At 38.1% G+C, this 25,655-nt stretch overlaps 1 protein-coding gene across 7 annotated transcripts in view; it reads right to left on the bottom strand.

The window, feature by feature from the left end:
• ACACA (acetyl-CoA carboxylase alpha) overlaps positions 1-25,655 on the bottom strand; it is a 294,471-nt gene that overhangs the window by 96,721 nt on the left and 172,095 nt on the right. For 5 of the 7 annotated variants that reach the window (XM_041723740.1, XM_041723744.1, XM_041723742.1 and 2 more), the window contains 9 exons: positions 23,591-23,734; positions 22,694-22,790; positions 21,356-21,463; positions 15,945-16,001; positions 15,658-15,702; positions 8,426-8,467; positions 7,128-7,343; positions 6,019-6,174; positions 2,829-3,032 (listed from right to left, as the gene is read on the bottom strand). In XM_041723740.1, coding sequence (XP_041579674.1) covers positions 2,829-3,032; positions 6,019-6,174; positions 7,128-7,343; positions 8,426-8,467; positions 15,658-15,702; positions 15,945-16,001; positions 21,356-21,463; positions 22,694-22,790; positions 23,591-23,734 — 1,069 coding nt within the window. The remainder of the gene's footprint in view (positions 1-2,828; positions 3,033-6,018; positions 6,175-7,127; positions 7,344-8,425; positions 8,468-15,657; positions 15,703-15,944; positions 16,002-21,355; positions 21,464-22,693; positions 22,791-23,590; positions 23,735-25,655) is intronic. The other 2 variants (XM_041723739.1, XM_041723741.1) reach the window with 1 other exon arrangement.

Below are 25,655 nucleotides of genomic sequence, written 5' to 3'. Positions count from 1 at the left end.
AGTTTCCAGTCCACATGACTAATGGTGAAAGTCACTGGGTAGGAGGTAGAATTAGCAATGTCTTAGGTAGAAATGGTAATGTTTTAAAAGATTCAAAGTGTGAAATGGGTGTTAGAATGGGAAAACTGGACTCAGAGGAGATAAACTGAATCAAGACAAGAAAAAGCGCAGATTCTTGAGACTACATTTCTTGTCTATTAGGAAAGACAAGAGTTGTGGGTACAGAGTTTGCAACTCACTTTTGCCATGGTGGAAGGCAGGCAGGCTGGTCATTAGTTAAGCAATGTAACTATGTGGACTAAGAAAGACTGGAGAAAGCCCTCTAGATAGTCTCACTGCTTCTGGGAATTTAAAATGGTATGACTGCTTTGGTAAACAGTTTAGCAGTTTCTTATAAAGTTAAACATACACTTACTATTACCCAGTAATTAATTTACCCAAGAGAAATGAAAACATATTTACATAAAAACTTGTAAATGAATGTTCATATGGTAGCTTTATTTATAATAACCCAAACTGGAAAATAAAACTTCAAATGTCCATCAATAGGTGAATGAATATAAAAATTTTGGTACATCCAGGGGCGCCTGGGTGGCTTAATAGGTTAAGTGTCTGACTCTTGGTTTTGGCTCAGGTCATGATCTCACAGTTGTGGGAATGACCCCCACAATGGGCTCTATGCTCAGTGTGGAGTCAGCTTCAGATTCTCTCTCCCTCTCAAATAAATAAAGTCTTTAAAAATTTTGTAAAATGTATTTTTTATAAATTCATGAAAACATGTATATATTTTATATATCATACACCTTTTACCAGGGGCCATCAAAAGGGCTTCTCTCAGAAAACAAACTTTGATCCTATATAGTCTGTTCCATTAGAACCTTGTACCTATTTTATGATAGCACAAATAATCATACTACAGAGAAACTAATTATCCATTGTCTTCCCCCCTCGATGTAAATTTCTCAAGAATAGAGATTACTTTTTATCTTGGAATCCAAAGTCCCTGACATACTCTAGGTGGTCAATCATGTTACATCAACGAATAAATGAATGAATGATACACAGGGTTCTCCATTATTTTAAATTTACATAATGATTCACTAGAACAAAGACAGGGAAAAAATAAATTGGCAGTAAGCATCACGGAGACATTAAGAGCACCAGAGCAGCGTTGAAGGTCTGTTCCTTTTGCTGGTTCTCTCGGGCTCCTGGGTTTACATTCAGCAGTAGCTGCTGAACTCTCTCAACTGAAGAGCCTGAAGGAGACCTCTTCCTTCCAGGCTTCCTAAATATGCAGGACCCAAGGTAATAGGGTTTTTCCCTTAGGCAAAAGGTAACTTATTCATTCTTTCAGATCCTTATTGAGTGCTTATTTTGTGCCAGGCATAGTACTAAATTCTGACTGAAGGCATCTGAGCCTTTCATGCCCCTGTGTCAGCACTAGCCAGAATGAGGGAAATCTAAGAGCTTTCTAATAAAAGAAAGGGAAAAAAAGTGTTATGAAGAACAAACATATTTATCAAAAACATTAAAATCTCAAGTGGCCATCTTATTTTTCACAAGAATAGACCTGCCTTGAAGCCATTGTAGAAGTTAATTAAAAATATCCCTGCCCATTGGAAAGCTTTGACTGAAAATGTCTTTAAGGTTGTCCTGAAAAACATCAAATGCAGCAAATATTATTGTATACTCTTTCCCTTGCTCACCCCTTTGTACTCTTGTGCTCACTCACTCTCTCCGTTTTAACTGTTCACTTCTCACTGGATAGATTTCTCTGGCCATCTAACTGGGAATCAAAGCATAAAATGAAAGGTCACTCTGACAACTATCCAAACTCAGGTTTTTATAATTCATGTTTAAAATACACAAAAATGTCTTCTCTTGCCTCTGTTTCTGGATTTAAAAGGACATAGACAAAAACAAGAGACACATAATCTCTTTCTGGTACCCCATGCATAGAAGAAACTAAAACCTTTGAGTACACATACTGGAGCAAGGTCATCTTTTAACCAGAAGAAATGCACTTCCCAAGTTGAGGCCAAAAACCTAAAATAATATCCTAGTTCTTAAGAATATGTGAGCCATAGCAAACCAACCTAAATCCAGTATCACAGCAAATGGCACAAATATTTAGAAATGAAGGTGGTAATACAGATTAAAAGGAATTCTCTGTTAGGACAGAATGAATCTACTGAATGACTCATCTTCCCTTTTCACATTCTTGACTTTTCTACCTGAAAAGGGGATTCAAGTTTACTACTTTGCTCTTTTATAGACATATAATACTCTGAGCTCTTTGAAGGAAAAATAATGTGAGTAAATGCAATAACATAGGGGTAAATACGACAGTCACTGCTTGACATAGCTAAAGCTATCAAATCACGCTGAAATTTTCCTTCTTTAAGATCAAAGTTGGTGATACTTCAAAATTCTCTTTTCTTTTCTTGCCAATGATTAGACTGTCTAGCTGAAAACAGGAAGGAGTACAGGTAAGACCAGATCAGATAGTTTAGGTAGTTCAAGAGCCCTCCAAAAAAGAACTCTAAATTGCAGAGTTACCTCTGGAGTCAGGTTCACTTGGCATCTCTCAGGGTTCATCAGCATGCCACAAAAGATTGAGGGTTTCATAACATCCGCAATTAAGAACACAGACACATCTTACAAGTCAAATGAAGTTTTTCAAATTCATGTGACCATTTAAGCTGACCGAGGAGAACTCTGCTATGTGAATCAATGGGACTTGTGAGTTTGGGTCTTCCATAACAAGGACAAGTAACTCATCTTTAGGACCAAATCAAAATGCTGAAGAGCCTGCTTGACTACTGTACCTGGGCTGTCCTGGAGTCAGTCACTTCCTTATACAAGCTGATGTCCAAGTAATAGCCAGACTCGTTTGTCAGGAAGAGGCGGATGGGAATTGCTTTTCCAGTTGGTGTCAGGCGAATGTTGATTTTCAGTTCTGCCTGGAGGACACGTAATTTCCACAGCCGACTTCCATAGCGCATTACCATGCTCCGCACAGATTCCTCAATCTGTCACAGACACATCACCAAGCACAAAATTTAAAACACCTTGTAACTAGAACCTGTTTCAGGTCTGCCCATCTTTGGGAAAGATGGAATGGAAAAAGGTGTTGGTTTCTGGAGATGCGCTACATGTATTCCTTATAAAAAGTAAGATAATTTCTCTCCCACCCTACTCTTGCTTAGGACAAGTCAGAGACAATTTCATGCCAGCATGGCATTGAAGTGGGATTCTCTGCCTCACAATACCCAAATCTATGCGACTCCCTATTCCTTTCCCAATTATATTCATATTCTATATCAAAGATCTGCAGTATCTAAAATTACAAGCCATGGGATTTAAGAGAAAGCCCCAAATAAGAATAAAATCTCTAGTTAAATAGCTATTAAGTAGCATTTATATGCATGGTAACTATGTTTCATTGCACTTACAGGACCTTAAATCATCATAGCAATTACCACCATGAGCTTTTTCCTATACAATTTTATTAAACTTTATAATATATGCCTCTTGGTAAATCGCACAAATTAAAGACAGGCAATTTGTAGGTAGTGCTAGGATGTTCTCTCTAAACAGAGCTCTGAAGCTTGGTCATTGCCAAGTCCAATTGGGATTTAAGTACATGGGGTGGATGTTCCTTAGCTTCTCTCAGGCTTATACCAGGGCAGATTAGTGCTCCTAGTTTTTGGTTTAGGCAAGTTATTTTAACCAGATAGCCTTAGATGGGATTTCTCCTTATTCAGATTCTAAAGTGAAATTTTGTTTTCTCAATATGGCAGTAGGCAGCTAGGACATAACTACTCAAAATTAATGTTTTCTTATAAGATGTAGAAATTATCTAATTCCTTAAAGCTTTCTTGTGAAATGGTATTTTTAGTATCTTTAATGTTCCCATTTTTACAAAACCTTCCCAGAGTGTGGTCAAGATTAAAATCACTGCTTTCCTAAAATAAATAAGTAAATATAAATAAATAAAAATTTAATGTTTTCTTAAATGAATTAGCTTTCTAAAATGCTTTCTCCAATGGCCACAATAGCCAAACTGTGGAAGGAGCCTCGGTGTCCATCGAAAGATGAATGGATAAAGAAGATGTGGTTTATGTATACAATGGAATATTACTCAGCAATTAGAAACGACAAATACCCACCATTTGCTTCAACGTGGATGGAACTGGAGGGTATTATGCTGAGTGAAATAAGTCAATCGGAGAGGGACAAACAGTGTATGTTCTCATTCATTTGGGGAATATGAATAATGGTGAAAGGGAATATAAAGGAAGGGAGAAGAAATGTTGGGAAATATCAGGAAGGGAGACAGAACATAAAGACTCCTAACTCGGGGAAACGAACTAGGGGTGGTGGAAGGGGAGGAGGGCGGGTGTTGGAGGGGAAGGGGTGACGGGCACTGAGGTGGACACTTGACGGGATGAGCACTGGGTGTTTTTCTGTATGTTGGTAAATTGAACACCAATAAAAATTAATTAAAAAAATAAAATAAAATAAATAAATAAATAAAATGCTTTCTCAACTTAGAAAATATCAAAAATATCTACCACCCTTCTCTTATGGTTCTTCAGAAGTATGTGCGACCCTTGTAGTCTATTTTCATACCACAGAATGTTGGATTAGGATGGATTTCAAGGAGTTGACTTCTGTAGTCCCACACTTGCTTGTTAACTAAGAGGTATCTATCTATCTTTTTCTCAGAGGAATAAAAGTCAACAATCTCTACATACAGAAAACTGACAGCTCTCTAGACTGGAAAGACATAATGGGGGGGTATGAGTATTTAGAATGGAAGCAGACAGGCAGATATTAAACAAACTCAGAGAAATGATGTCAAATCTAAAAACATACATGGTTATATTGTGTCCTGGCCAGGTTTTCAGTCTTCCAGACTCATCAGTCCCAGAATGCTTAGGGGAAACTTTAATTAAACTAGATGATGAGACTTGATACTGAGTTGTCCTTGGTTTTCCTGACAGACTAAAGAAACCTAGCAGTAGTTTTGGAGTCTTGAAGAAAAAAAGTAGAAAATGATTTTTCAGGTCTTAGAAATTAAGTTCAAAAAAGCAAAAGTCCATGCCTATAACTGATCTTGGGAAAGGGTGATACTGGTTCTCCTCAGGAAATTCCACAATAACATGGCAGAGAAGGGTTAGAGGGAGGGACACCTGGGTGGCTCAGCGGTTGAGCACCTGCCTTTGGCTCAGGGTATGATCCCAGAGTCTCAGGATCAAGTCCCACATCGGGCTCCCAGCATGGAACCTGTTTCTTCCTCTGCCTGTGTCTCTACCTTTCTCTATCTCTCATGAAAAAATAAATATTAAAAAATAAAAAAGGTTAGAGGGAATACAAACAGAGTAGCCTGTCTTTATTATACCTGGGATAAAAGGTCAAGTATAGAAGCACCCTGTTTTCCTTCCTTCAATTATATGGAATGCATTTTTAGAATAAAGCCTCAGGATAGAAAACATACATAACACATGTGAAAATTCCTTATCAAACAAATACTCTCCCTGTGGAAAAATAATGAAGAGAAACAGGTTAGACACTTTGGGAAGGTGCATAGTCTCCTTAGGGAAATTTAGAGCAAAGCAGCAGCAATTTTACACAAATGCCCAAGAAGAGCAAGTTTTTCCGGGTGAGAACTTCCAGGGAATTATAAAAAACAGGACCACTATGATGACAAATATCACTGAGCAAGTACTGATGGAATAACAGAAAGAAATTTTATGTTTTTGTACTTATAAACGACCAACAAGATAATATCATACCGCCTTTGTTTTGATGTCTGCTCTCAATGGCTATATCATATTTCTGACACCCTCCTGGAAACTGTGTCTCACAAGCATTCTGTAAACTTCAAACATCAAGGGCTCAACTAGCTGGCTGAGAGTACCGGTCTCCAGGTCCAAGTAAGAATAAATAAATATGGATGAATCTCTTTGCTTCTGTGTGGTAATGCTGGAAGAGACACTAAAGAGGAATTACCTTTGATGGGTCCATGATGACCGTGGGCACAAAGTTGAGGAAGATGTGGTTACAGTCAGTGCGAACGTTTGTATTGTTAAAAGCAACTTCCAACTCATCCATGGCTTCTAGAAGCAGCCTCTCCCCTTCATTTTGTAGGTATTCAAAAGAAGCTTCCTATGTAAGAAGAAAATCATCATCAACATTAGTGTGTTTTAGAGGAGTCAATGAAGAACTGGCTATTATAATAACTTTAATAGTAATATGTCGAGAATTGTAAGGCACCTGCTGATGTTACCTTTCTCCCTAGGGTCAGCTCAATGATAATAGCTGGCAGGGGCAAGGGTCAAATAAAGACCTCCCAGCCTTCCTCCTGCCTCCTAGAGCAAGCCATTTCCTTCCAATAGGTGGAGATGATGGGCATCCCTGGAGCTATATCTCCAACAGGATTACATTTCACATATGGCAAACAGAGCAATTTAGAAAGTAAATCTGTTTAGAAGTAAAAGTTATAGAAAGGGTATAGCTATGGGATGCAGGAGATAACACACCAGGAAGTGCCTTGCTATACACAGAAACTACCCTACCTCTAGATGGGCTTATAAGGCCATCTCTAACTTTTCTCTTTGTCTTCTATTGTCACCCAACACTCCCTGTGATTTTTCTGTTAAGATGCTTTTCCTTTTCCCAAGTGAGTGCTTTCATGCTTCCACCACCAAGAAAAAAAAATTTTTAAAGCTCTTTACAATATGGAGTATTTATTTATTTTTAGAAATTTTATTTATTTATTTATTTGAAAGAAAAAGTGAGCAACTGAGAAAGAGAAGGAACAGAGAGAGAGGGAGAAGCAGACTCCCTGCTGAGCAGGGAGCCTGACTCAGGGCTCAATTCCAGGACTCTGGGATCATGACCTCAACTGAAGGCAGCCGCTTAACTGACTGAGCCACCAGGTACCCCTGGAATATTTATTTCAGTGAGAGAAAGGACTCTCGGACTTCTGTTGGTTACTAGAGAACAGAATGAATGAAAATAAGAGCATTGATTCAAAAAATGAAAACCCGATTTTGAGCAGTGTCTGTTTCTCCGTCCCTTCCCTCAGGGATAACTTCCCACCAAAGTATAGTACCCACCTTGGTGACCAGATCAGAATGTCTGATGATTGCACGAACAAAGAACCTGTAGTCTGTCACTTCTGTGCCCACCTCCACCTTGGCTGCCCCAAGATACAGATGCATTTTATGATTAGCACATGGAATGGCAGTAAGGTCAAAATTTCTCATCCGGTTCAGCTCTAACTGGAAAGCGAGGGCAGGTTCCAGGTGACGATAGATACGATCCTCCTCAAACTAAGCACAAAAGTAGATAATGAGAAGTAGTTATAAAATTGTATTATGAACATATATGTAAAAGAGATGCTTAAAAATAGAAATATGAGTGATGATGTGCAAATAAACAACAAAAATGAGCTACATACAAGGATAATGCTAGAGCTTACATAAGATTATGGACTAACATACCTATTTATTTCCCAAACTTTCATCATTTATGCTTTTACAAGGGGAGATGCTCTCCATTAAAAACAAGCAAACAAAAACACCAATTCCCTCAGAACTCCCACTGCAAAAAAAAAAAAAAAAAAAGAACTCCCACTGCATTACTGTCTATACAATTCATTTTTGATAATTAACTACACACTGCTTCATATTAATATCTATTTCACATGCCAATGTTTTGGGTTTACCCAACTAAAATGTTTATAGGCAGGGCCTGGTTTTATACTCTTATTTCTGGCGCAGTTCAAATGACATAGTAAAATACTCAACACGTTAACATCGTATAATTTTTTTTAAATAAAAATATTTCACTTTGGAATATTCTATATCTCCACAGATATAGAATTATTATCTTTTTAAAGCTGTATTTACATTTATTGCATATTTTGCTGAAATAAAATTGTTTCTTTGGAGTACATGTTAATTGAATGAATGGAGAGGGAAAGGCAAAGCTGGTAACAGGAAGTAACCAACATGGTCTGAAATTCTGTATTTTAAAATTGAAAAGCAAATGGACATCAATAAGACTTAGGTGTAAATATCTGTGGATGACAGGAATAATACTTCTAAGTATAGTAGTTCTTTAATATCAGATCATTAGGGCCATCCTAAAGCATAGGGAGGATTGTAAAAGCCATTGCAGCTAAACACATTTCCTGGTTTCTGAAACCAAACTCTTTCAGAAAGGAATCTTCTTTAGTTTCAAGACACATATAAGGCAAAAAAAAAAAAAAAAAAAAAAAAGCACAAGTTTAGGTAGAGAAAGGAGAACGGAAAGAGAGCACCTGGCAAAGATAAGCTACTCTTGGGTTTTAAAGAAAAAAATGAAGATTTAAAAAAAAAAAAAAAAAGAGTGGGACACAATCAGTACTTACCTTATCCCTTGCTCGGAAGGTGAAAAATTTAGGAAATTCTCTCTGTATTAAAGAACGGGGAAATGTGTCAGTCTTTCATAGATATGGCTCTTTGGGGATAAACATATAGTAAGTATAGAAACAGTCACACATCTAGAAGGCAGTTCCTAGAAAACAGGCTCCTTACCTAAGCTTAGCTTGGGGAATATGAATGATTCTCGGGGTAACTACCACTTTGACTCCACTTCCAAATTTGAAATCACCACACTATTTAACCCTAACTTCAACAGCACCCTCTCCTAGGGAGAAAAATTAGTATTTTTTCATCTCTCAAGTGAAAAAAAAAAAACAAAAACAAAACCAACTTCCTGGGTGTTGCTTTTGGCTCAACCTGGCAAATAAAACCAATACACCCTTATGCTGCAGCATTGCAGCAGTAGTTACTGGACTGATTTCCCAAGTTTCTCCTCAAGAAACTCTTAAAATGTAAACTAGCCAGATAGCACAGGATCCCCAATCCATGTTTTTTCCACATTCACTCTCAAGTCAATGATTCCAAGAGTTTAAACAATAACATTTCAAGACAAAGTGTAAGATGTTACTTTGGTCACCACCACTCTATGTATAGGGAGAGAATAGGGTGGAACTAGTGAACTTGTAGTCATTAGGTCTTACTGCTCTTTTGCAGGGCATTACAAAACAAAGCAACCAATTTCCTAGAACCTTATTAATTAACAAAGATGAATTCAATTAGCAGAGTCCATTAGTTTCTGAAATTTAACTTATTAACACCAAATACTCCTGTTTCTCGGATGGGAGGCTCCACTGGCAGTGTTGGAATCAAGTCATTACTATTTGCCTCTATAGGAGGTTTCATTAGGTATCTTCTTCATTATGAGTGCAATATAATCAAACACTTATTGGTACAAGGCAGAGAGACCAGGACTAGCTAGCTGCCTAAATATCCTTCAATGAGCTTTAGGAAGCATGAAGGAAACATAAACTGAAAGCCTTCTAGGTGGCAGGTTCTCTCATGTGCTGTCCCATCAAATGCTCTGAACAACTTCATAGAAACATATGATGACCCATTTTACAGCTGAGGATATCCTGGGCATATCCGGGGCCAAGTGATAAGCCCAGGATAATAGAACCAGAACGTGAACGTGAGTCTTTCTGATGCCAGAGCCCACACCCTTTCATTTCTACCACTCTCTCTCAAATGTAGGGCACTACCTTTCTACTCTTGTCATAACCCAAATTCCCTATTTAGATGGCTTCTCTTTGATGAGGTAAAAAAACAGAAATTAAGGCTTTAAAGGAAAAAAACAAATAAAGCAAAAATCATGCTGAAAACCTGTTCTTGAATTTCCTGAGAGTTTCTTGAATACTTTCCACAGGTATTTACACTTCATTCCTTAACTAAAGCTTACACAGTTAATAAATCTTTTTACATTTCCTTGGCATTTTAACTGTAAAACTGCATTTAACAGGCTTCTTGGAGCTTGTTTAGCAAGCCCAGGAAATCCCCTGTCTAGCTTGGGTCTTTAAAAACCCTCTGAAAGTGGGTTTTATATAGCACTGATCTTTTACTGATGATGTTTTGTTCTAAATAATTCCCCTGAATGATAGTGAAGAACTTGAGGATGACTTCAAGGTTAAGCAGGAAGATGTTCAGCGAGTTGTCAGTTAGATTTCATGCTCATGGCTTTATATAGCCTAGTTTTGGTTTATTCTTGAGAGGTATGGCTTTCAGAGCATTAGCTAAAAAAGCAACACAGGTCAAAAAGGAAAGGTAATAAAATCCTTCCATGAAGTTTTCTGAAAGAAGTGTCAAAGAAAGTGATAAAGTCTTTTAAGCAAACAGCTTATTCTGCCAGAACTATTAATTAAAATATTTATGTAGTATACATTTATTCAAGTGTGAAAATACACAGAATCAAAACCATGTTTTTTCTTCAAAAACATCACAACAGTAACCAAAAAAAAAAAATATGCTGTCTTTACCACTCAGCCAATTAAGAAAATTTGTAGTAACTGAAAGACATGGGAAGCAAACAATCTGAATGGAATTAGCTTTGACAAATAATGAAAGAGACTGACTAATTCTTTTTTTTTTTTTTAATTTTTATTTATTTATGATAGTCACACAGAGAGAGAGAGAGGCAGAGACACAGGCAGAGGGAGAAGCAGGCTCCATGCACCGGGAGCCCGACGTGGGATTCGATCCCGGGTCTCCAGGATCGCGCCCTGGGCCAAAGGCAGGCGCTAAACCGCTGCGCCACCCAGGGATCCCGAGACTGACTAATTCTTGGCAGAGATGGGCAAAGATGACCAAAATCAAATGACTGCTTTCATTAAGTTTAAGGAAAAGTCTTATGATATAAGCAAACTTTTTTTTTTTTTTTAACTTTTGAGCAAATTTTTTTGTTCCATGGTGAGGTCCTCCTGAATGTGAAGCATTCAGAACAGGAGATGACCAGAAGTTCTGTAGGATGAGAAAACTAGGATTACTGAGCGATTCTTGGAAAGCTATATAAGTTCTGAAGACTTTTGTAGCAAGTCACATCTTTCTGTGCTTAAAACAATCACAGAAACACAGGACATACAGAGAAGAAACACAGAAGTCTGGTCCTACAGTCGTAGGAAACTCCTTCACCCTACCTCATCCTGAGACTTGCAATTTTTCCACTAACAGCATTCATGCTTATTCTATCACTAATGTAATTGCTTTCCAGGCATTCTACCAGTGTTATGGGCAAATATCATAATTGAATGTACACAAAGAAAAACCCTCTTAGTGTTCTGGTACCAAAAACCAAAAGAATGCAACATTTCTCAGGAAGAAATTATACCCCTGCTGTGTTCTAATCAGCCAACCATCATCAAGACAATCAAAATAATTTGCCTAAATTAGCCAATCAAGACACCCTGCAAATCAGAGAATGTGAAAACCTGCAACAGAAAACATCATAGCTGATTATGATACTAATAATCGTGTTAAAAACCTAATGAGATGAAGAAATTGGAAACTTGCTGGTGCAATTCTCTTTTACCTCAACATGCTGAGAACTAATTATATAGACTGTAATTAAAACAAAACCCAAACCAAACCTTCTGAAAAACTAAGAGTTGATCCACTAGCAAACAAAACTACCAATTTTTTCCAGCTTTACTGAGATATAACTGACATACCAATTTTATTTAAAGAAATGAACTACTAACCATGATAACTATTTTTGATAGTGGGTTCTTCCTTCAAGCGCAAATAATCCAAAACACTTTAAAGTGGGAATCGCTCCTATAAAACTGGTAAAACAACAACTATCTCCCAGGTGATTTATAGCAAAATTTTTAAGATCTCATAAAATCTTACAAGCAAGAAGCAAAAGGAAACTTAGATGCAAAACTGATTTTAGAATCCTGTCACTGTGCTTGGACCTAATGCTTTTGTTTAGGTTGCAAAGGATCAGAAGAAATCCTGAAAATTCGCATTTTAGTATCTTTAACAAAACTTCACTGAAAAAAACATGGAAAGCTTCAAAAAGCATGATACTTACATCCCAATCAAACAGCATCTTCTGCTGTACTTTCTGGAATTCTAGATCTGAAATGTGAGTAATACTTACAAAGAGACTTAAGTACTACATAAGACTGGAGAGCTTATTCAGATGCAGAAACTCGAAAAACTTGTTCTTTTGCTTTCAAAGCTTCAATTTTTTTTTTCATATGAAGGAGATATTTACAAGGGTGGGTTTGTTTCTCCTCAAACTTTGTTTAAATATCAATGTTAAGCAGTTATTCAAGTCCTGTCGGGGGCACCTGATTTAATTAGATGGCCATGGAAACAGCCTAGAGACCAAGCCTCCTTACTTCTGGTGAATACCACCAGCCAGTGCAAAAGAAAAGGCTCCGTATTTTAAGAGAGTCTCTTAAGAGACTAGGGCAGCAGCAGACATTCCAGTGCTCAGCTCTCTGGGGACTGTGGTAATTAGAGACGAGGAAGTTTTAGAAATGCTTACAGCCTTCACTGGCATCTGAATAAGCACCTAACAATACAGACACTCTCTAGGAATCTTTCTTGTCTGGACCTCATGTGCCTGGTTTTGGTTTGGAAGCAGCCAGAGGACCATGAACAGCACAGCAGCCTCATTCCATACCAGCCAATGTTGTTCTTGAACAGACTTGGTAACCTTCCTCCTCTCCTTGCCCCCTCATATGCTCAGTCTCTCCTCTATTCAATAATATAGGGATTTCACCGTGTAGAACAGGGCAGGCTGCATACATCACAGTGGATTACCAAGAAGCCAGAGAGATCAAGGGATTCATCTCTAACACTCCCAGAAAGCTTCCTCTTTTTCACACTACACTAACTATGGGGCAAGCACACATCAGATGACATGACAGAGGCTAAGCATCCTTCATGAATGGCAAGCTACCACCAGCAGAGGAACTCACAGCAGTACCATGTGAGTGAGCCCTGGATTTGTACAACTCCTGCCAAGGCTTGTTGGCTATTGTAGATCCTGGATGGAGCTCAGTAATAGTTGCCCTTACCCCCTACATAACCACTAATAATTTCTAAGGAGCCTAACATAAAAACACCCAACTCCTCTGCCATTCAATTCTTTGGAAAAACTCCAGTCCACACCTAAACCTTAATGTTCTCTCTGTCCTAAAGCAACCTATCCTACATTAATGACAGATCACTTGGTAATTTAACTGATTTCCCATTCGATGCCATTATAAATAGGAACCGGACAATGATTCTGGGGAAGCTCAGCTGCTGGGCTCATTTCCTAGCAGATTTTGCCTATGCATGTCCCTATTTAACCTATTGGATAGCAAAGAAAAAGAAAAAAAGAATGCATTAAGGCTGTAGATACACGCTAGGACATGACATATATTTGAAAGTAAGAATGTATAAAAGAAAAATAACGCCCATGAGATTTAACTGCTTTGGCTCTTTAATAAAAGTTTTAATGAAAAAAAAAGTTTTAGTGAAGGGTTTTAATTTATCACAGAATACTTATTATAGGAAACCAGTTACTCTGCTATAGACATAAAGACTCAATCTGAACTATTAGGGAAAAGGAAAATAATTTTATAATTTCACTATTATTTCCCAGAATATTACTCCACAGTTAGTGAGAAATGAAATATCACATTAAGACTTAAGAACTTAGCCCAATACTCTTCCCAGACCCAGGTCTGGGCTCAGGCATATCTACCTTAGTTCTGATCAGCATTTACCAGCCATACTATTTATTCATGGGCTCCCATATTCTATTCCAAGTATCAACTTTATATTCTAAGCTCCTGATTTTTCTTCCTAAAGCTCCAGGGGTTCTCTTTAAGCTCCTTATACTTCACTGCTTCCAGATTCCTATCTAAAGTTATTGACTGAAGGAGAAAAAATGAGTGGGAAATATCAGAAAGGGAGACAGAACATGAAAGACTCTTAACTCTGGGAAACAAACTAGGGGTGGTGGAAGGGGAGGTGAGCGGGGGATGGGGGTGACTGTGTGACGGGCACTGCAGTGGGCACTTGACGGGATGAGCACTGGGTGTTATTCTATATGTTGGCAAATTGAACACCAATAAAAAATAAATTTATAAAAAAATTAAAAAATAAATAAATAAAAATAAAGTTATTGATTGATGTATATCTGCACTCTGCTAGATTTCCTGACATCAGTAACACAGGGGAGTTGTGTAGTCCACATTTCCTAAAACATTTCAGAAAACCTTAGTTCTTTAGTTTGCAGGGTAGTCTGTCTTGTTTCTCTATAGACTAGACCAACAAGGTCAACTGTGGGAAGGAAAACAAAATGTGAAGTACTACAGACCTAATAAACAAAGAGGGATAAAAGCAATCACACATAGGTCCTTGAATTTAGAAAGTCCTTTCCAAAATCCCAAATGCCACCTTCATTATTGCGAATGAGCAGTACTTGAAAACTAACTTAATTATCTTAATTGTTAAAGCAAAACAAAACAAAATTCTTATCAGGAAAATTAAGACTTCCAAACTAATATCTTCTGGAATCTTACTTACATTAAGATCAATTTTTAAAGAAACATGTTGATTATAATCAGTCATTTTAGAAAATGATATCCTGGGACTCCTGAGTGGCTTAGTTGGTTAAGCATCTGCCTTTGGCTCAGGTCATGATTTTCAGATCCTGGAATTGAGCCCCCAATTGGGCTTTCTGTTCAGTGGGAGTCTGCTTTTCTCTCTCCCTCTGTGCTCTCTCTCACATAAATAAATAAAATCTTAAAAAAGAAAAAGAAAATGACATCCTGATTGCAAACTGGATTTTTGACCTTATGGCTACCATCCTAGTAGGTATGATCATGAATATACCATAGTTTAGATGCCAGGCTATTAACTTAGTTCTCTTTTCATAAATATTAACAGTTAATTCACTTAAATGGGAGAACAACCAACTTAAAGCTTAATTTTAATCTCATAAATATTAACAGTTAATTCACTTAACTGGGAGAACAAGCAACTTAAAGCTTAATTTTACTTATTTCCTGTTCCTAGAATTAACATAAAACAAAAACATCAACTTGGGTTCTGTTAAAATATTTTTAATAATAAATGATTTTTCAGAATTGAGAATTCTCCATAATAGAATTTGAATCCAACTTTGGTAGAAGCCAAGACCCCAAAGTACAATCTGGCAGTTTTCTGTGTGTGCTTTTTTTTTTTTTTTTTTTTTTTTAAAAGAATTACTTATTTGGGGCGGGGGAGAGAGTGTGCAAGCACAGAGGGGAGGGACAGAGGGAGAGAGAAACCCAGACAGACTCTGTGCTGAATGCGGAGCTTGACAGGGGCCTCGATCATCTCATGACTCTGAGATCATCACCTGTGCCCAAACCAAGTCGGATACTCAATCAACTACACCACCCAGGCGACCATCAACCAGCAGTTCTTAATTACTGAGTCCCTATATTCACTATGTACACAGAAGAAATTACTAGTTAGTTCCTGCTTCATCCTTAGTCATTTGGATAAATGCATTCATAACTACTTCTCAGAGTGATACTGAGAATTCATTACAGGGTTAAAGAACACCACCACCACCTTGAACACTTATAAAAGTGGATTCTAACACTTTCTAAAAGAAGAAGAACCAAATATCAGTTCAGCCTTTTCAAATAACTCACATATATTCTATATATTTAAATAATCAGTGGCAAACAGATAAAACAATAAGTAATTTTTCATTGTGATTCCTTTTACTTACATGAAATCTCTGATCCACCTCATAGTTGACCTGTTTCCTGAAATCCTTTTAAACAAAGGACAGAAAAGAAGGAAAAACAGAAGCTGGCAATCAGTAATAAAATTAAAACGAATTAAGTAAAAGGCAATCAGTTAAATTAATGGGCTTTTTTCTTGATTAAATTTATAGAAAAAGTTCTTCATCTGCACAGATTCTATAAGAATATGATTATAATTTCATATTTTATTTTTTAAAGTTCTAGGAGCAATGTAAGACACAATGGAGAGATATCATTCACATGCCAGTACCTTTTGTGCAACCAGGAAAGTAAGGCGCCGTATCCCATGCTCAACCAGGGTAGCTTTCTATGAATAAACATGTAAAACAGAAGATAGGTGAGATCTCCATTCATCCTAAATTTTGCCCCATTTGGCCTTCCTAAAGCTCTAAGGCAAGCACCCATTCTAGATATCTACATCTTGCTTGAGTACCTTCAACTTGCAAATAAGACTCAACCTGGCTCCAATGGAATAGGTTTCATAGATTGATCTGGACAAAACTGAAGGAGAACTTTGTGGAGAAGGATCATATAAGGTCACCTAAATTCTCTCAAGGTGGACACAACTTCTGCTTATATATATATATATATATATATAAAAAATCACAATGGCTGGCCTGTATACAACTGTGAAATACAATACTGATATAGAAGCTAAATGTCATCAGATAGAGGGAAAAGAAGAAATTTCCATAAAACCAAAAACTCAAGTCCTACACTGTTATTTACAGATATTACCTATCATCAGATACTGCATTCCTAGAATTCAACATAGTAAGCCCTGATCTTTTTTCAGTTCTTCTAAAACATTCCCCACCCCTCCAATTTACTTGAAAGCATTTTTTAAAAACATTCTCTTATAAAAATTGGTAAAAGCAATGTTTAACAGGCTTTTAAACTTAGTGGTTATTTACATCTCCACTTGGCACAGGCAAGCAGTATATCACAAGTCAACAGAAACCATCAGTTTCAAGACAGACCCTGACAGGAGTCTTGGGCCTTCGGATCTAAGCCTTCCTCTATACTATACTGCTCACTTATCTCGAAAGTAGAGACAAAGAAGCAGGTTAATAAATTAAGTAAGAGACATGCTTTTAAATGTTCCTAACAAAGAGGGGCTACGTAGCAACAAACAGAAAGGCAATTCCACCATTTGAATTGCCTGAGAGAATATACGAACACAGATAGAAAAAAATATGTATGCTTTCACAACCTACATTCACTTTAGTTTGATCACATTCCTTGTTATAACTTGAACCAAGAGCTAGGTTCGTAAGTCAATTCTTAACTTTCATGATACTATACATTTTTTTAAATCCAAATTAGCTTCTCCCTACAAACAAGAACATTCCCCAGCCATTTTCCTCCTACTTCTCCATTTCTACTATGGCCCTGCTTAGCAATAAAATTAACAGCATAAACAAAAGATAACTGGAAAAATTAATTTTTGAGTAATAAATCCCTAGGCCAAACATGAATAAATTTTGGCTTAATAACATTTAAAAATGATCTGTACTGCATCATAACCATTAGCGTAAATAACCAAGTATTGATACTCAATAAGAAAAAACTATTTTAAAAGAATAGAGTGGAGTGGGGGTTGCGGTGGTTATCAAGTCTTTCAGCATGCCCAGAAACAGAAATGTTTTTTTCCCCCAACACTGACAAAGAATTCCACTACAGGCAAGTCCTTCAAAGACAAGCATCAATAGCTGTGTTCTGGCAAGGGAAGAAAATAACTTTAATAATGCCATGATTTAAAATCAAAATTGTTATTGCTTTTAAAATTCCACAAGTGGCTGACAATAACAGCAGAGCAACAGGATTCTGATTACATTGTAATAATGCGGGTCTCACAGCAAGTCCACAGCTATTACCCAGCGATTAGGCGTCAGCACCTGGAGAAACTCCATTTACACTGACTGCTTCAATCTCCTCCACAAGTCATTTACAAATATATGATCCTAATTTCTATGAGAGAAAAAAAGACATGCTGGGACTAGAAGATTATTTGGACAATTTGGATCAACCTATTTGATAGTTTAATGTGTGCTTAAAAAAAAAAACTTTTTCTAAACTGCTAGAAGCATGATCACAAAATGAAAAACAAAACTAGTTTTGACTTTAAGTTTTTTTTTAATTGCTTTTCCTTCCTTTTCATGTTTTGTTTTGTCTTGTTTTCAAAACAAGGAGGTGAAAATGCCAAATATTCCTAGACAAGCACAGTACCTGATGCAGTTAATGGCTTCTTTAGGCTTAGAATGTCAGTACAGTGTACCCTTAGCCTTCCAAAAAGTCACAGGCAAAGATGCTGGATTTCTCTGTGCCTCAGTTTATAAGTTCAGTAAAGAAAAAGGCAATTTCCTATTGCCAGTTAATGTTACAAATACATGTAGTGAAAATAAAGAAACTGCTTCTTTAAATCTATGTGTGATGATATAGAAGACTTGGATCTGAAGGTAATAAAAAGCCTAAAGTTGAGGTCAGAAAAATCAAATATAGACAATTAGCGCCTCAAAACCTGAGAAGAAATGGTCATAGATTATTTCATCAAGCAGCAAGTCAGCAGCCACACACAACACTAGGTCTCTTCCAACTGAGGTTACCTTGGTCACTGATCTCAGGTTAATTTTAGGCGGTCACTAGTTCAAGGCAAGAAGAAAGGTAAATTTCTCTTTTAAAGAAAAATTCCCAGACATGTTCCATACCTTCACTTCTCTGGAAGTACCTTTTCCTCATGTTGGCCACTATGATCTCACAGTTTATGTGATGTGAGAGTATAATAGATTAAATGTGAAGACTCACGTAAAGCACAAAGTGACCATCTTTTCCTGAAAACCTACCATTAGCATAATGTGAATGCCTATCGCACTAATTATTTATACTGTGAAATAAAATTTTTGGGATCCCTGGGTGGCACAGCGGTTTAGCACCTGCCTTTGGCCCAGGGCGTGATCCTGGAGACCCAGGATCGAATCCCATGTCAGGCTCCCAGTGCATGGAGCCTGCTTCTCCCTCTGCCTATGTCTCTGCCTCTCTCTCTCTCTCTCTCTCTGTGACTATCATAAATAAATAAAAATTAAAAATAAAAAAAATAAAAATTTTAAAAACATCTACTGCGTGCTTTCTTCATAACAAGCACTATGAGCTAGGTGTTTTCCATTCAAAGAAAACACATGGGTCCTGTCATTAAGGGCAGCTGAAAAGAGGTGCTTTGGCTTCTATCATGTCACGATAAAATAGAACTGCAGATTATTATTTGAGCATGCCTACCCATTCCTTCCAACTATAAGCATCTTCAGGGCCAAGAATGTATTATTTACTAAAGCACCTAGGTTTGTGCCCCCGAGGGCTGGCATCACAAGCCTTAAATTCCAGTTTTTGTTATATCATCCACTAGTGGGTGAGCAAGGGGCCTTAATCTAGCTGAACTTGAACTTTTCCCCATGTGTACAACAGAGTAATTCCTGATTAATCCAGTCCCATGGGATTGTGATAAGTATAAATGAATTTACATAGGAGTTCTTTATAAATAGTGTTATCACTGCTAAAAATGTATGCTGACAGATGCAATGAAACGTCGGGACACCTGCACCCCGATGTTTCTATCAGCAATGGCCACAATAGCCAAACTGTGGAAGGAGCCTCGGTGTCCATCGAAAGAAGAATGGATAAAGAAGATGTGGTTTATGTATACAATGGAATATTACTCAGCAATTAGAAACGCCAAATACCCACCATTTGCTTCAACATGGATGGAACTGGAGGGTATTATGCTGAGTGAAATAAGTCAATCGGAGAAGGACAAACAGTGTATGTTCTCATTCATTTGGGGAATATAAATAATAGTGAAAGGGAATATAAAGGAAGGGAGAAGAAATGTTGGGAAATATCAGGAAGGGAGACAGAACATAAAGACTCCTAACACAGGGAAACGAACTAGGGGTGGTGGAAGGGGAGGAGGGCGGGTGTTGGAGGGGAATGGGTGACGGGCACTGAGGTGGACACTTGACGGGATGAGCACTGGGTGTTTTTCTGTATGTTGGTAAATTGAACACCAATTAAAAATTAATTAAAAAAAATGTATGCTGACCAATTAAAAATGCAAGGAAGAAAAATACATTTTAATGAGGTCTACTCAAAGAAGTCCTCATGAAAGAGATAAAATTTGAGAGAGCTCTTAAAACAAGTAGGAGGAAAGAGGAAGGAAGAAGGGAGGAAGGAAAAGAGAGAGAGAGAGAGAGAGAGAGAGAAATTGGATAGAAGTTAGGATGAGTCAGTATGTAGAAAACCTTCCAGGTGAGTCCACAGAAGAGATGAAATAAACAAAGGAAAATGAGACAAAGACTTAGGAGCAGCAAAGGCTGGATTGTGAGCCTTTGTTAATGGGATAATATTAGGGAATCCCTGGGTGGCTCAGCAGTTTAGTGCCTGCCTTCAGCCCAGGGCATGATCCTGGAGACCCGGGACTGAGTCCCGCATCGGGCTCTAGGAATGGAGCCTGCTTCTCCCTCTCCCTCTCTCTCTCTCTCTCTGTCTCTCACGAATAAATAAATAAAATATTTTTTTAAAAAAAGGGATAATATTAAATATCAAGTTACAGACATATCTTGAAGCTGAGAGAACCATTGCTGAGCAGAATAATTTGGTGAGGGGGCATTCTGGACATTTAACTTTGTGGAGGTGAGCAGAACAAAAACTGGGGGTTGAGGGGAGAGCAAGGGGAATATAGGTGGATCACAAGTAAACCTGTTGCTGTGCCTCGCATGAGAAGCAAGAGTTTACACTAGAAAGACTGCAGTCCAGAATTAAAAACTAAGAAAAAGAAATAGACAAGGCAAAGAAAAACCTCACAGACACTGGTGACTGACCAAATAGAAATAAACAAGTATAGATTGTAGGAAGAGAGGCAGATTAATGGAACGGCCAGGAAGGGAAGAAGTCAATGGTTGCTGAATGACCAAGGGTAAAGGGTTTGGTTATTTGTTTTGGGGGAGAGATTTGGTTATTTGTGAGGGGAGTCATATAGAAGTGAAGGAAAAAGATGGAAATTTAGGTTTAAACTATGATATTTGATGTCAACACAAGATATCCAAAGAACACAAAAATGGAAAGGAGGATGGAAGTATAAATGATATTTTCAAGGGAGTGGGGCACCAGGGGAAGGACATAGAAGGAAACTTGGGGGAATCCGGGTCTAGACATGTGGAGTAAAGTCACCAAAAGCTAATACTCAGCAGGTGAATGGAAGTTCAAGACAGAGCTCTGGGAAAGATTTAGGAACACAACTTACTTTCCTTAAAACATTTTGAGTATTTGAGGTCTATATTTCTTGATATAATACATTCATTAGGGATTCCTGGGTGGCGCAGCGGTTTGGCGCCTGCCTTTGGCCCGGGGCACGATCCTGGAGACCCGGGATCGAATCCCACATCAGGCTTCCGGTGCATGGAGCCTGCTTCTCCCTCTGCCTGTGTCTCTGCCTCTCTCTCTCTCTCTCTCTCTATGTGACTATTATAAATAAATTTTAAAAATTAAAAAAAAAAAAAAAGACATTCATTATGTACGGGCACAATTACATAAAGCACATAGCCATTATCGGTGATAGGCCTTATAAGCAGCAACTATATACCACCCATTTCCACCCAACAGAGGACTTACATTTTGTTGGGTAAACTCTCTGAACATAGCTGCCAGTCTGTCATCCTCAATATCACAGTCAGTCTTGATAGCCACATTCAGAATGTGAATTGGTTCATCCCTGGGGACCTGTAACTCAAGAACATATGACAAAGAAATTTAGGAGGTTGGCTAATACAGAGGCAGAGAGAAGTTACAGTACTTGGTAGCATACCTGAAAAAGAGATACACCCCACACGATATTCTGGTTCACCACTAGTATATTCACACTAAATTGAAACCACTGCCCAGCATCCATAAGAGATTAAATTAAGTAAAACACCTAACTTTTCACAGATAAGGCAGTAAAGGCATTAGCTAGAGGTGTGGCCTCAAATCTTTACTTGACATGAACGTCAAGACCACTATCCTCAAGTATTTCACCAATAAAATGGGAATGAAAACATTTGCCACATTTCTTCACGGAATGGGAAGCAAAATGAGTGAAAGAAGCCACCTGAACATATCCCCACATAATATATTTCCTAACCATTTACCAAACGATGGAATATCAAACCATGGGAAAATAACCTCATAGGGAAAAAAACAGAATCATCTGTTACTGAGAAATGAAAAGAAGGTATTTAATAGAAGAAAAGTTTTAGCTCCCTGCATGGAGCCTGCTTCTCCCTCTGCCTGTGTCTCTGCCTCTCTCTCTATGTCTATCGTGAATAAATAAATAAAATCTTTAAAAAAAAAAAAAAAAAGAAAACAAAAGAAAAAGAAAAGTTTTAAACAAAAGGCCTATTTTTTCCTGCTATCTAAAGTTCACAATTCCCTGAATACTATAATAGCATTCTGCAAATGTACAAGCCATCACTAAGAATTACAGCAACCACAGCTCAAGTCTTTAAAACAACATTCAGGGTCATCTGGGTGGCTCAGTTGGTTAAGCATCTGCCTTTATATCAGGTTGCAACCCCAGGGTCATTGGGTTCCCTGCTCAGCAGAGAGCTTGCTTCTCCCTCTCCTTCTGCTGCTTCCTCTGCTTGTGCTCTCTTGCTCTCTCTATATAAAATAAATAGAATCTTAAAAAACAAACAAACACAACATTCAGAGACTCAGAGGCAGCTGCAATGGGTGTAGCTAGCCCATTTGGTATTCTCACTATGGATTCCAAGATTAATACAGTTTTTTTAGGTTAGAATTTATATTCCATCTGCTCCCAAAAATATTTTGATGAGGCTTATAAAACTAAATAATATAAAGTAGGATAAAAAGATGAGTTTTTCTCTATAATGTTCCAAAGTCAGAGAGATAGCATACACTACAAATCCTGTGTCTAAATAACAAAGCAGTTTCTCAAAGGAGACACTATACCTTGTCTTCATCGTATAGAGATGTGTGACCTGCCTCAGGGAATGTAGGGCTTTGCGGTGGGGAATCACAGAAGCAGCCCATCACTTCATCAAAGATCCTGAAAAATACCAGAGAAACACCCACCATGAAAATCCAAGTGGCAGAAAACCTGAGTGGCAGGAAACTAACGTTGCCATTGCCAGCCCAGTCCCAATGGACTTCTTGCCAGCCCAAGAAGAATCTATCCTGCTCTGTGTTCAATAGTCAACTGAAGAGAATCACCAGTGGCTAGAGGTGACATGCAAAATTTCACCAAGTGGCAGAAATTAGGAGGATGGATTGTTTAAACTTTAATAAACCATATATATTTTTTCTTTGTAAAAAAGAATGATCTCCAGTTTTTTGTTTTTTTCATATGTAAGCTATGAGCACTGATGTCATCATCAGTCTTAAAGTAACAGAAAGAGCCTGGGACTAGAGCAGTGACAGACCAATGTAATTACCCCTCCCCCTAGGGTAACACATCAGTATACATCAAGAGATAGATGCTGAACGCATTTAATCAAAAGATGTATTGTCTCTGGTGGGGCTCACTCTGGTGTTGTGTTTAATTTCTCCTGACATTTCACTCATCACAGAGCAGACGCTTCTTCTGTTAGCTCCTAAGGAAAAGATGGTTTTTGTTTGTTTCTTTTTTCTGGCCAGGCTCCTATAACAAGTAGGGGCTCCTAGAGTCTGAATCAGAGGTAGGAAAGAAAGAACATATACTTCTCCAAGGACATATACAGCAAAGGCTGGATCTCCTTAGCTGGCTCATGGCTATCCTGGGGGCCTTTACTCATTTGGCAGAAATCGGAGACCCCAAAACAGAGATGCCTGTGACTCCCCTCACACAGACACAGTTCCACAGTGTCTTACCTGACAAAATCTTCGAAAGTCCGAAAAGAGACCATTCCGCCCATCCGTTGACACGGTGGAGTGAATGAGTTGTCCAAAAGCACATCGCTGACACTAGCTACGTGAGTCATGCCATAGTGGTTGAGGTTGGAGGAGAAGGACATTCTAAATTGTAATTCAATCAAATGCATTAGGAAGGTAGGAACAGGACTAGGAGAGTAACAATAGAGCAAAGAAACAGGAGAAAACTCTGAAGTAGGGTCAGGTTGCAGAGCAGATTTGGTTTTTTTACCCAGCATGGATAAAACTGTCTTGATGGATACATATTAACCCTTTCATCTGAATTTGCCCCACACCAACTATTTTTAGCACCCCCAAATTTCTCCAAATAAAATCTAAGGATAGTCAAGAACTATGTGGCTGTTTAAATACATGTCTAATAAATGGATAGCACATAGGGGTTAAAAACCATCCTGCTCTTCACCTTCCCTAAAACATTCCCTCTTATAAAAGGAAGGAAGCAAGCCAAGTGGGTTGTAACTAGGCAACACTTAATCTATTATAATTCCTAGAGAAAAATGCCTTAAGTATTCACAGATATATGTGTATACAACAACTAAGTTATTTGGAATGGTTTAGTAAGTCATCATAGAAAACCTTATTTATCATACAGAAACAAGTCACAGTCTAGAAAAGGAACTTTATTGAGGTATTTATTCCTTCCTTGACAGGGCAGTTATAAGGAATATAGCTCCTCCCTTTTTGCAAAAGAGACATTTTTCAACTCAAAATTGCAAAATTTCCTTTTTTATATTTAAATACTTCTATATCGAAGGAAACATATCTTCACTGAACGCTCTTAATAAATCCCAGCAAGATGCAAAAGGGCAGAGCATGGGTCTCAAAGTATGTGTAAGCATGACAAACAGGTGCTAAATGGAGATGCTCAAAGAGAACTGAGATATAAGGAGTCTGTACATTCCTTGATGCACCTCAGCAGTATGTACTACTAAGCCATACTGGGAAGTATTTCCAAATGCCCAGTCCATCAGGACAGCCTGTTAGGAAGGACCAAGTAAAGGACACCTTCAGGACTTGCCTGACAGGTTACCAGCATACTGATCTGAAGCAAGTTCAGAGCAAAGCAGTAGCACCTGAACTTTGGGGGAGCTGCTCAAAATCTCCCTGAAGTGCACCACCTGCAGTGCTGCAAGGGGGAAGAGAGGCAGCAATGCAGATCTGTGACCTGGATACAGACTGCACTCTATTCAAAGTGTAATTATAAAAGGCAATGGAATTTTTTAGGGGATGGGAGTGCTGCTCACACAGACTATAGAGACTGGCACTCCAAGTTTTTATTCCTCTGGCAAATGAGGACTATGAAAAAGGCACTTCATCTTCTGACAGTAGTAGAGAATAGAAAGGCAGAGTGGGAGAGGAAACCATTGATACCATGAATGAAACAAACAAATGAAACACACATCAAGCAAGTCTTACACATGGTGCTCACTAGAAACTGGGATTCAGAGTTATATGAACTCAGAAATGCTATCATCCTCTTTTCTAGGATCACCAAATATATGTATTAAAGGAGCAAGTTTGTGAGGCATTATATCTTTTCTACCTGCCTGACATTAGACAGGAAAGATACAAGGGTTCCAGACTTAAAGGGAACTCCCTCTGAATAAGCTATTTGTGGCAGGCATAGGGTTAAGTATTTTTTTCACTCAACTGAACCCCAGGGAAAGGGCCACTATTCAGTTTCCCCCTCTCCTATGCTCAGGAGCCAGGAGGTAACTGCCCTGGCAGGCAGGAATGAATCAAGCCCACTCTCTAAGGGGAGACACAAAGACCAAACCAAAGCACTTCCTTCTTCTCTCCCCATCCAAATTGGACTCTAAAAGCTACAATAGGTTTTGATTCCTTAATATTGAAAGGGGGAGGAACAAAATAAACCTAAGCCCATAAATATTTCAGTGTATAATTGATCATCTACAAAGAGCTTGCCACCAACATTACTATTTTGGCATTTTGTAGATTCAATTCCAATCAGAACGGCTATCCTCTCAAACTTGCATTGTGTTGC

Source organism: Vulpes lagopus, chromosome 12 (genome assembly GCF_018345385.1).
Source record: "Vulpes lagopus strain Blue_001 chromosome 12, ASM1834538v1, whole genome shotgun sequence".
Classification (NCBI taxonomy): Eukaryota; Metazoa; Chordata; class Mammalia; order Carnivora; family Canidae; genus Vulpes; species Vulpes lagopus.
This window is presented reverse-complemented; position numbering and strand designations above follow the sequence as displayed.